Source organism: Erpetoichthys calabaricus, chromosome 4 (assembly GCF_900747795.2).
Source record: "Erpetoichthys calabaricus chromosome 4, fErpCal1.3, whole genome shotgun sequence".
NCBI lineage: Eukaryota > Metazoa > Chordata > Cladistia > Polypteriformes > Polypteridae > Erpetoichthys > Erpetoichthys calabaricus.
In genome coordinates, this window is record NC_041397.2 from 182,980,328 (window position 1) to 182,993,009 (window position 12,682).

General features: G+C 39.0%; 1 protein-coding gene across 1 annotated transcript in view; it reads left to right on the forward strand.

Moving 5' to 3' along the window:
• The window catches only part of oca2 (oculocutaneous albinism II), a 353,721-nt gene that overhangs the window by 285,844 nt on the left and 55,195 nt on the right, over positions 1–12,682 (forward strand). Inside the window, exon 23 of the mRNA XM_028800033.2 lies at positions 7,196–7,289. Coding sequence (XP_028655866.1) covers positions 7,196–7,289 — 94 coding nt within the window. The remainder of the gene's footprint in view (positions 1–7,195; positions 7,290–12,682) is intronic.

Sequence of the window (12,682 nt, forward strand, 5' to 3'; positions counted from 1 at the left end):
AAGCTGCTTCAGGCAGAAGATTCTGAGAAATGAGTTCTAGTCTATTTTGTAATGAATGTCACAAGCTGAAAAAAGAAAATACATGATTCTAATTTAATGGAGTGTGAAAGATTAATAACATCCCTACCTTTGTCAGATTGTGAGTGAAAAGTTAACTGCAAAGAAAGCCAGCTGCTGCTTCTGCTGTGCATTGAACTTTGGAAAGGATTGGGATATTACAGTCAATTTTTGTTAGGGGATGAACCTAAATGTCTTATTAGTCCTACTATAGTCTAGTGGAATCATCTCTCTTTTGGGTAGCTTTAGTCCCCAATGTACTCAACATGAGCAAACTAGCAACAATTTCTTCAAAGAAGGCAGAAAAGATCTATTGCATGCCTTTAAATTGGTATGTTTCTAAGTAAGAAGACAACTCCTTGTAGCACTGCAGTCTAATTACTGTTACTCTGGCACGCTGTACTGATGCTGGAGGTGATGTTATCATTGCTGATTGAGAGTTTTTTCATTTTTACTACCTCTGGGATATTGCCTACAGAAATGGCACCTCTTTGAGTAGAAATTGCATCTGATGCCTGTAGCCAATATTTTTTTTTCTTTATAATAAACTTGTCTGCAGAGTATTTTGGAAAAAAAAATAATACAATTTACTTTGAAATAAAGGCATATCTTCCATTGGGCTTAATGTTAAAATATTATGATGTTGTGCAAGGAAAGCATTTACCAGATGAAAAATTTCATTTGGCAGAAGAATGTCTTGCACCACATTGCTACAAATATAATTAATCTTTTGCAATGAGAAAATTGGGTGTTTGTATCCTTAAAAAATATTGCTGTCCTTGCTGGGGCTCTGCACCATTTCTTTCACTTATTCTAATATTTTATTTAATTGCTTTCCTTCTCTTAGTTTTAGAATGCGTCCATGTGAGACCAGGCCTATAACCACCATTAAGTGCTCATATGTGTTGCTGATTTTGACAGCCTCTTGAGGTTCTGCATTTAAAGGACTTGTCATGCCTCACTTTATTCTTGAAGCATTGACTATTTGTGCTTGATCATATTGTTTGTGGCACTCCACTCTTGCATAAAACCATCTTTACAGTTAAATTCTTCTATTTTAAGATTTTGTAATAGTAGTGAATATTTCTGGCGAAATTTTTTTTTTTTTTTTTTTTTTTTTTTTAATCTCTTGGTTTTGAGCTGTGAATCCTTTAGAAAAGATCTTGTTACAGAAATATCATTTGGTTTATTATTTTGTTTCAGTATTTCAATTTTGCTTAATGATAATACTTTGGTTTTCTATTTCAAGACATGATTTGTTTTAGACAATTACCATATTTTATTATTACAATTTAGATTTAAAGCCGGTATCATTTAATGGTGGCCCGCATGCAGCCACAAGCCACCATCTAAAACATTTTTTTTAGTTATAATACAATTATGTAGAATTTACAAACATTATGTAACAATAATAAGACGAACACAGAGGCTTTGCTCTGATTTCATTGAGCTTCCCGTGTTCAAAAAAAAAAACCCTTTTAATCAATCAGCTTTAAAGCTAGTATTTGATATTGTAAAGGGGGATTTCATGATCAAAAGTATAGTTTCACAATTTGTAACAATAGGTTAAAAAATGGTTTCTTTTTGAATGAAAAGTGTGAGTGTTTTTCTCCATGTTTAGAAGACTTTCCAAGTATTTTAGTGAATAAGAATGGAAGGGCCTTCTTATTTCTACAAACAAAAGATTTTGCATTGTTTCTCATGCATATCTTGGTTTCTGATGCCAGAGGCTGTGGAATAAACACAAAATACCATAATGAAGGTTGTGGGGCATACAAACATAGTACCCCCATATACTTGGAAAACCAAGCACAGAAAACAAATACAATGTCTTTTCAGATGGAGTTCAGGAATGAACTGAAACATAATAAATAAAATGGCAGTTATATAGCGGTGAGAAGGGGCATGTCTAAGAAAACCAAGACCAGAAGTGAGGTCATCAGGAGGGATTTCCTTCTGTAGATCTGCAGGGAAAGAAAGAGAGGAAATGTTAGCTGACAGTGCCCCTGGTCTGGCAGATTACAATTATTCAAGCCCTCAATTTTTGAACACTGTGGTGTTACTGTACCCTTACCCACCAGGTAATCTAACTGTTCAGTTTTTCTGGGCCAATCTGGAGACTGACCTCATCAAATATATGGAGTACAGCTCGGACCTGCTGTAGATGATCTTTCCATGTTCTGGAATAGATGACGACATCATCCAAATAGTCAGCACTATAGGCGTTATGGGGACACAGCACTCTATCTAATAGATGTTGCAAAGTTGCTGGAGCCCTGTGCAATCCAAATGGAAGGACATGATACTGCCAGTGTCCACTAAGGGTACTAAATACAGTCCTTTAACTTTGTGGAGTCTGTTAAAGGAATCTGCCAGTACCCTTTCATCATGTCAAGTGTGGTCAAATACTCCGTTTTGCCGAGTCAATCATGGAGATCATCCACTCCCAACATTGGGTAAGCATGAATTGGGAAACCCGATTAAGCCGATGGAAGTCATTGCAAAGCCTCCAACTTCTGTCTGGCTTAGGTATGAAGACTATAAGACTGGACCAGGGACTGTGTCTCTCCTCTTTTACACCTAAGTCCAGCATATGCTTGATTTCAAATTCCACCTTTGCGGGTTTTGCCTCCAGTAGTCTATATTGGTGTTCTCCGATGGCCATCCCTGGTTCGGTAACAATGTCATCCAGAACCAGAAAGGTCCATCTGGATTTCTCGCTCACCACTTTTGGGACAGACAGGATAACTGTTTCCAGCTCCTGTCACTGTTTGGCTGTCAAATCAGTGCTGAAGTTAAGATTGGATTTATGAGCAAAGAGTGAACAGGAATGTCCGGAGGGACGGGGGCAAGGTCCCAGTCCTTTCACAGTTTCAGCAGGTTGACCTGGTAAACCCATTTGCTTGACTGACAATTAGGTTGTTTCACCAAATAGTGCCTTTCTCTACTTAACTTCATAAAGGCCTTGCCAATGACCCAATAATTTAGAATGGGAAGTGGGAACAAGGACCATGACACGATCTCTAGGATTACTCCCGGCGTGACATGCCATTGTCATATTAGTGGGCCTGTGTTGTTTGTGTTTCTTCCATATGTTTCTTTAGAACAGGATAAATATTCACAAGTCAATCGGGGAAACTCCCAATAGACAAATTTGCACTATGCCGTTCTAGTGCATCAATCAAGGCCTCCATGTTTTTGTATGGTTTACTATGGACCACCTGGGTGAGGTTTTCAGGGAGGGCATTTACAAGGAGGTTATAAGCAAACCTGCTCAACAACCTTACAGGAATCGTTAATATCCGGCTGTATTTAATGCCCTGCTTTGCTCCAAATGTTGAATGCTTGCGAACATGATGACAACTCTGTGTTGAACTTCCACTCACGGTATATCTTTGCCTGCTGGTCTGATGAAAGGCCATACCTCTATAACACCTTGGCCCTGAGGGTGTCATAATTACCTGCAGCCTCCTCCACAAGGTCATAATAAGTCCGCTGTGCTTCGCCCTTTAGGAACCATGCCAGTATGTTGGCCCATTCCGCTTGGTACCACCGATGCCTAATACACTCAAAAATTGGAAAATAAGACTTGGTATCATCATTGTCTTGCATTGGCAATAATACCTGGGACAGTGCCTGCGAGTTATCCTGCTGGAGAGCCACACGTGCTACACTCCAAGCCTATGACTGGGTGACCTGGGTTTGGCACACTCCCATCTGGGCCTTGAGTCTTTGGAGTTCTGTAACCATATTGGTAAAGACTGTAATCAGGTCTTACTCTTCACACATTTTCTTAGCAAAATCCTGCCGACTACACCAACTATGGAATAAACACAAAATACCATGATTAAGGCTGTGGGAAACATCAACAATGTCTTTCAGATAGAGCTCAGCAATGAAGTGAAAAGTAAGCAAAATGGCGGTTATAGCAGTAACACAGGAAGGGGTGTATCCAGGAGAGCCAAAACTGGAAGTGAGGTCATCAGACAGGACTTTCTGCCTCCCATGCATGTGTGACAAGGCGAACTTTAAAGTGAAAGGTGAATTATTTTCTTGGGAAATTGGAAAACGAAATATTAGATTTCACCACGTTGTCAGTTTGAAAATGGCAGGTGCTGAATTCATATTAACAACACACAAGACATGGGAAAAATTTTATAACAAAATAATTCATTCAAAGCTTTTCTCTTCAATTATGAATGTCAACACTTGCAGAAAAACGGGAAGGTGCATGTGACTGTTCATCAGTGAATTCTTCAAAAAAATGCACAATTATGCACAAATTTCAATGCCTGGTGATATACAATTAGCTTGACACACACAATCTATCACTCAACTTTGGATGTTCTCTGCTGTTTTCACAGATTCAGTAGTTTTGTCTATTGATATATCACTAATAAGCCTCAACAAAATGCCTATAACACACTTCGTTTAATACATTATAAAGAAACTTTTTGGTGCACTTGTTATTAAAATGATTGTCAGTATCCACTTTCTTCTATCATTTCGACACAGATTTCTGATTTCACAGATTTAGCTTCCTGGCTAATCAGAAAAAGTTCCATGATTGGGTACGACTGTGGATTTTCTTTCTTTCCTTTTTTTAATATAATGGTGTTAATTTACAGAAATATCTATTAGAGTAGAAAGATTATAATACAGCCATCAATATACACATCGTTATTACTGTGACAGGTGTTCTTTCAACTAGGGCTGAGAAATAAGACTAATTTTTGATTCAATATTTATTGTAAGTCCAAAAGCCAGTATTGTGATTTCCAGTTCTTTTTTTGTTTGATTTTCTGCAACTTCTTCTAAACAAAGTCTACAAAATCTCTATCACTCTTTCTTGGCATAACTAGGTAAATTCTGCTCATGTTACCTGATTGTGGTGATAAGCATAAGGAGAGAGAAAATCGTGTAATAATCAGTAGAGAAAGTTTAGAACAGTTAGTGTTAGATCTGCTATTTGGAAATGGCTTGGTTTTACCCAGAATTAAGGGGAAAGCAGTTTAACATCTAAGGATAAAACCTATTACTGCATAGGAAAATGTCATCCAGAACATATTGGCAGAAGTTGCTTATTGTATTGCAAAACATACTTTGTCCATTGCCACTGCTAAATTCACGCCAAAGTGACACATTCTCATCACATAAGTGCATTGGGCAAATTGAAATTGCTGGTCTGTGTGAATTAAAACTCCTGGTCTAATCAAAAATGTTTTTTGGTGTTTTTCTTTAGCCTCCAATTCAACTTTCTCTTGGGTTGAAGTAATGTATATCACCAAGTATTTGGTAAAAAAGATTGGTTGTGGGAAAAAATGGTACACTAAGCTATTAGATGTTTCTAGAGACATATGGTGAACATTTGCATTCTCATATTTTTCTTTTAAGCTCAGTATGGAAGATTTTGAGTCAATATAATAGCATATTAAATTAATGACCCAGTAATAGAATTTATACAATATTATCATATTCTTTTTAGTATTTTTGTTGCCATGTAGTATAGCTCTCCCTTTACTGGGTGTTTTTTTTAATGCAATTCCTTTACTGAGTTGGCTTTTTTTTCTTTGAATTTTTGTTTTAAAAAGGTACATTATTCTTTTTGCTCATTCTTCTGGTAGAGAAAAGGATTTTGTGATAAAGTATCTTAATTTCCGGAATTATTCATTTTCCCTTCTATTCTGACCAAGAGCATCACCAGGGAAGGTGAAATTAAGAATGATGTTTCCACCACCTGTGTACGACAATAGTACAGTTACCGTAGGGTTATTAGTAGTTTTGTCTCCTTGTTTGGATAATTGAATTGGAGACTTGGTTGTTAAAATAACTTTCCTTTACTAATTTGTGAAGCATTTTAGCCAGCTTGTCCTGATCTACACTATACACTTATGAGCTTCATGAAATATGGCTTTGCTCATCAACTTTATGATGTGGCTTTCTCTGTTAAGAAGGTACAGCTTAGAGGTCACTCTGAGAAGGCAGTCATATCTGATGGAGCAGTTGAATAGCGTACAGCTAAGTAGTATAAGTTTAAATGTATAAAGGTAGAGAGAGCACACCTTTAATAACATTGTGCAGCAAATTAAAACACTGAAGCAACTAGTGCACATAAAGAAATTGGAACATGCAGGTAGTAGATAAAAGCAAATAGATCAATAACACTTTGCAGAATAGACGTGGATTTAAATATCAGGTTTTTTTTCTTATTTAATAATCAAAATATGGGTGTTGAATCTGAAACAGAATAGGGCAAGGGTCTCCAAGTGTGGTCCTGAAGCGCTACTAATTAACTTTCTTTCCCTTAATTTTAATTGACTTTCTATTTTAGAGAGACCATTTATTTTTTTTCCTTATTTATCATTCAGACAATAATTAGAAACAAAATGAGACAACACATAACCAGTTACCCTGTGTCCATCATACAATATCTGTAAATAATGAAAGGTGAAAAGAAATCTTCTCAGGTCCACAGAACATGTTGATGGTGCTCTAAGAAAAAAGAAAATCAACCATTTTAGAAATGTCTGCTATGGCAGAAGAAGAGCACCAATAAGCCATGGAATTAAATAATGTGTTTAATTAACTACAAGAATCTGCTTCTAATTAAGAAACTGGTTGGAGTCTGAGGCCCCAGACTTAACTGGTCATGTGTCTGCTCACTTCATGTCTCAATAACATAACAGAAGTATGACTGAACCATTTATTTGTGAAAGTGGTTGGAATGACAACCTGCTCCCACAGTCGTACCCAGAAACCCCTGCTCGAAGCCATTCCCAATATCATGTTCAGATGATTTAAGTGAAGAGGAAAACAAAGCTATGTAGCTGTCAGTGGTGTGGTTGATTTGTGAATGATGTGGTTACCCATTTGAATCGTCAGATGCAGATCTAAGTGTGATGCATTCTTCCACATGCACTCTATTAGCAGGGAATATACAGAGCTATCAACAGGCAGGAAGCCTAACAGCTGTAAATGGTGATTTTTGGTCCATTTAACTACTTGTAATTTACCTGAAAATAATGTAATATAACTAGTTCAGAATGTAGATATGTGTGCTGTACTGTGTGCTTAATTTTCCTTTGTACTCCTTTTGCAATCATTAGCACAAATTTGGCATTTATTTATTTATTTCTAGGAAATGGTACTCTGATTGGTGCATCAGCCAATGTAGTCTGTGCTGGAATTGCTGAACAACATGGCTATGGCTTCTCGTTTATGGACTTTTTCAGGTAATATTTCTTTTATACATATGCCATTTGATTATAGGAGGGTGGTACCATTTCTTTTTTTCTCTTCAATCTATCATTCTTAATATTTTTCCTATTTAACATGCAGTTTGTAGCAGTTTAATACATCAGTTATTAATAAGCCTTCTGACTTGGACAGAACTTTTGAAATCAGCAAGATGTTAAGGAATGCCATAGTATGTGGAGGAGTAATAATCCCCTGCTTTATCTTGCGCTACACTGCATCAGAAAATTGCATTCATTTTATGCTTGTTATGTTTTCATCAATTTTATTTCAGTGGAAAACAATATAAGCTTAATAAGAAGATCATATTTTGATTTTTCAAAAAAAGTGGCTGATGGGGTGTTAATTGACACTTGAGGAATGTTTTTAAAGTGATGAATGTGTTACTTTTTCTTATCAAAAAATTGTTCAATTTAAACTTTTTTTTTTAAACTTCTTTGCAAACTTTTTAAATGGTTGTATGTGATTTCTCATTAAGATAAAAAAGAAAAAAACCAAAATGTAGCCCTATTAAACTTAACGTTTCAATATTTTCATTGATTGCTGCCATTAGTTGCAATGACACAGTAAGGTACTGTACATCTTAAGTATGTTTTAAAGCTGTCACAACAGAATGCGGTGAAATCACAATGATGATTGCTTTTTCTCTTGATGTGAACACAATGGAAATTTTTTGCCTTTTCGGTTTCTGGGAATGTCGTCTTTATCCAGGCAGATGTACAATCCACTGACCTCTAAATATAGTGATGCTTAACCATATGAAATGCAAAAATACCTTCAGCTGCAGTAACAGCATCTTCTGTTTTACCAGGTCTTATAAAATAGTAGCGAGTGAAATGACACTATCGCCGTTATTTGCTACGGACACATACATTTTTGTACATTCAGCTTTCTGCTCATTGCATCAAGGTCAAACCCCCACCCTCATCCAGCACCTCACCACCATGATTTGGTGGTCAATCATAACATACCTCTTCCTAGCCATGCTTTTCTTTAAATATGCTTCCTGTGTTTCCCAGTAACAACTTCTATGCAGAATGAACAGTACCAGGTTATGGTGCCTGCAAGTTAAAAGTATCCACCGATAATGTATGGAATAGACCGTATGTTCAGTATGTTTACATGGTCTCAGTAATAAGCAAAATAAAATTGCAGAAAAGTTAATTTTATGAATCTCGGACTGATGTACTTAAGACTTAAAAAGAAGAGATGTGTTTAGGCCATCTGGACAATTTTAATTTAATAATTCCTGTTGATTACTGTCAAATTATGTAATGCTATGAAACATAACTGATTAGGCTCCTAGGAATTCATCCACAAAAGTTTTTTCACTCTAAATATAGGAAAACTGACTCAGTTTTTCCCTACCTTTGCTCCACGATTCATATCTATGCATGTATAAGCAATGCATCAAAAGTGGTGTCTTCTCTCCCCTTTTCTTTAAAGCCAACATTTTAAAATTCACTTTTCTTTTTTGTTTTGAGTGATTAGTGTCTTTCGTGTTGACTGCAAGGTGAGTAATATTTTACACTTAAACTTGCCCATAATGGCTCACTTGCTGTTTGCTAATTAGGGAGTCACCTTGGCCCCTGAATCCTCCGTTGTAAGGAGATAAATTCTAAGTTTCTTCAGTAATAGTGCGTAATTCTGACTGTGAATTGCATTGAATTTAAGTGGTAACTTGACAAGGTAAAACATCCTACCCACCCTGAACTTATTGCTTACTTGTAGACCTAACAAAGTTGTTTTGCCATTACATGTTCATTAGAGGGTGGCACGGTGGCGCAGTGGGTAGCGCTGCTGCCTCGCAGTTGGGAGACCTGGGGACCCGGGTTCGCTTCCCGGGTCCTCCCTGCGTGGAGTTTGCATGTTCTCCCCGTGTCTGCGTGGGTTTCCTCCGGGCGCTCCGGTTTCCTCCCACAGTCCAAAGACATGCAGGTTAGGTGGATTGGCGATTCTAAATTGGCCCTAGTGTGTGCTTGGTGTGTGGGTGTGTTTGTGTGTGTCCTGCGGTGGGTTGGCACCCTGCCCAGGATTGTTTCCTGCCTTGTGCCCTGTGTTGGCTGGGATTGGCTCCAGCAGACCCCCGTGACCCTGTGTTCGGATTCAGCGGGTTGGAAAGTGGATGGATGGATGGATGTTCATTAGAGTGTTATTGCCTATACTTCAAGAATGCTCCTTACATTTTACATACTTTTATGCTCAGTCATTGAATCAGAACCTGTTATTTCTTGAATTTCTTTGGTTCATGAATCCCTTGTGATTTTTTGGACCCTCTTTTTTTGCATTTCCTTCTCATCATTGTTTAACTATGATCATGTTTGAGTTATGTAGCAGCATTGTGTTTTACCCTGGCTGTAAAACATTTTAAACCTTTCAAAACATTTCTAATTTGACTTGTCTATTATTATAAAATAAACTGTAGAAAAAAATCCGTAAAGAACATACAGTTCTGGCATACAATAATAAACATCATTCATAAAAAGCTTTCAATATACTTAGTTATATAAATAAAATGTATTATTATTAGAGCGATAGATAGATACTTTATTAATCCCAAGGGGAAATTCACATACTCCAGCAGCAGCACACTGATAAAAAAAACAATATTAAACTAAAGAGTGATAAAAATAAAAATGCAGGTATAACAGACAATAACTTTGTATAATGTTAACATTTCCCCAACCCGGGTGGAATTGAAGAGTCGCATAGTGTGGGGGAGGAACAATCTCCTCAGTCTGTCAGTGGAGCAGGACAGTGACAGCAGTCTGTCGTTGAAGCTGCTCCTCTGTCTGTAGATGACACTGTTTAGTGGATGCAGTGGATTTTCCATGATTGACCAGTGCCTGCTGAGTGCCCGTCGCTCTGCCACAGATGTCAAACTGTCCAGCTCCATGCCAACAATAGAGCCTGCCTTCCTCACCAGTTTGTCCAGGTGTGAGGCGTCCTCCTTTATGCTGCCTCCCCAGCATACCACTGCATAGAAGAGGGCACTCGCCACAACCCGTCTGATAGAACATCTGCAGCATCTTATTGCAGATGTTGAAGGACACCAGCCTTCTAAGGAAGTATAGTCGGCTCTGTCCTCTCTTGCACAGAGCATCAGTATTGGCAGCCCAGTTCAATTAATCATCCAGCTGCGCTTCCAAATATTTATAGGTCTGCACCCTCTGCACACAGTCACCTCTGGTAATCACAGGATCCATGAGGGTCCTGGTCCTTCTAAAATCCACCACCAGCTCCTTGGTTTTGCTGGTGTTCAGTTGTAGGTGGTTTGAGTCGCACCATTTAACAAAGTCCTAGATTAGGTTCCTATACTCCTCCTCCTGCCCACTCCTGATGCAGCCCACGATTGCAGTGTCATCAGCGAACTTTTGCATGTGGCAGGACTCTGAGTTGTATTGGAAGTCCGATGTATATGGGCTGAACAGGACCAAAGAAAGTACAGTCCCCTGCGGTGCTCCTGTGTTGCTGACCACAACGTCAGACCTGCAGTTCCCGAGACGCACATACTGAGGTCTGTCTGTAATATAGTCCACGATCCATGCCACTAGGTATGAATCTACTCCCATCTCTGTCAGCTTGTCCCTAAGGAGCAGAGGTTGGATGGTGCTGAAGGCGCTAGAGAAGTCCAGAAACATATAATTCTTACAGCACCACTGCCTCTGTCCAAGTGGGAGAGGGATTGGTGTAGCATATAGATGATGGCATCCTCCGCTCCCACCGTCTCCTGGTATGCGAACTGCAGAGGGTCGAGGGCGTGGCGGACCTGTGGCCTCAGGTGGTGAAGCAGCAGCCGCTCCATGGTCTTCATCACGTGATGTCAGAGCGACAGGCCGGAAGTCATTCAGCTCACTAGGACGTGATACCTTTGGGACTGGGGTGATGCAAGATGTTTTCCAAAGTCTCGGGACTCTCCCCTGTTCCAGGCTCAGGTTGAAGATGCGCTGTAGAGGACTCCCCAGCTCCAACACCCAGGCCTTCAGCAGTCATGGCAATACTCCATCTGGACCCACTGCTTTGCTGCCACGAAGTCTCCTCAGCTCTCTGCTTACCTGGGCTGCTGTAATTTTGGGTGAGGGGGGGAACTCTTTCCTATGCTGGTATCAGCAGAAGGATAGGTGGAGGGTGCAGTACTCCGAGGTGAGAGTGGGTTAGGGTTGTCAAACCTGTTAAAGAAGTTGTTCATCTGGTTTGCTCTCTCCACGTCTCTCTCGATGGTGGCACCCGGCTTTGAGCTGCAGCCAGTGATAATCTTCATCCCATCCCACACTTCCTGTTATTCTGCAGCTTCTGCTCCAGCTTTATTATTTATAATATTATTATTATTATTAGTTGAGTTTAAATGTCTAGATCATGACTATTCAATGGTATAATTACGAGGGCAATCCCAAAAGTAAGGTCTCCAAAGCGGTGGGGATGTAGAGAAACTGTTCGTATGGCTGTTGGCCACACTGTTGTGATTGGTGCTTCCTCCACTCCCAAACAAGCATGTGCAGCTTCACTGGGATGCTCAATCTTGGCTTGGCAGCCCTTGAAAATGGAGCTCCCGTTGAACACTACCACCAAGTGTGAAGTTCGCGCAGGAGACCGTCAATTTCCGACAAGACAGTCGCGAAGGTTGAGGAAAACATGCGTAAAGATCACGGTTGGAACTTCATCACCCACCCACCCTATAGTCCGGACTTGTCCAGAGGTGAAAGATGAGGTTCAACGCTTCCTGAAGGACATGGCGGCGAGCTGGTATGACATGGGCATTCTAAAACTACCACAGCGTCTACAAAAATGCATCGACCGAAATGGCGATTATGTAGAAAAATAAACAAGTCTTTAAACTTTAAAATGATGTAAAAATTATAGAAAATAAACGGTTGTTTGTATTTCTAAAAAAATAGGAGACCTTACTTGTGGGATTGCCCTTGTACATGAATATATAGAGTTTGAACTACCGTATTTTATTAAATGCCTATTGTGAGGTTTAGCAGGCAGATGTGAGGTTTGCCCATTTTCTCATTTTCAAGTATAGTCGCAATGCTGTAATGGAATTGTGGTGATCATTGTCTTTTAGCATGTTGGAACCTTTTTGATAAGACACTGAGATACATCAGCCAGACAATTTCTACTTTATTTGTGTAATGCTGTCTTATGTGTTTTTTTTTTTTTTTTTTTTTTGAGCACCTTCTTGTTTGCTAGGCATTAGTTCACATAGGCACAGAAGAGGAGCTTTTAGGGAAAGACTGAGGGTGAAGGAAAAATAATTTCTACATAACCAAACAAATCCTTATGAGTTTAATCATAAGGGCACTGGTGTAGCTCTTTTTCTCAGGTTAATGAGTAGGGCTTGAAAGAGATTAATTTTATTTTAGACTCA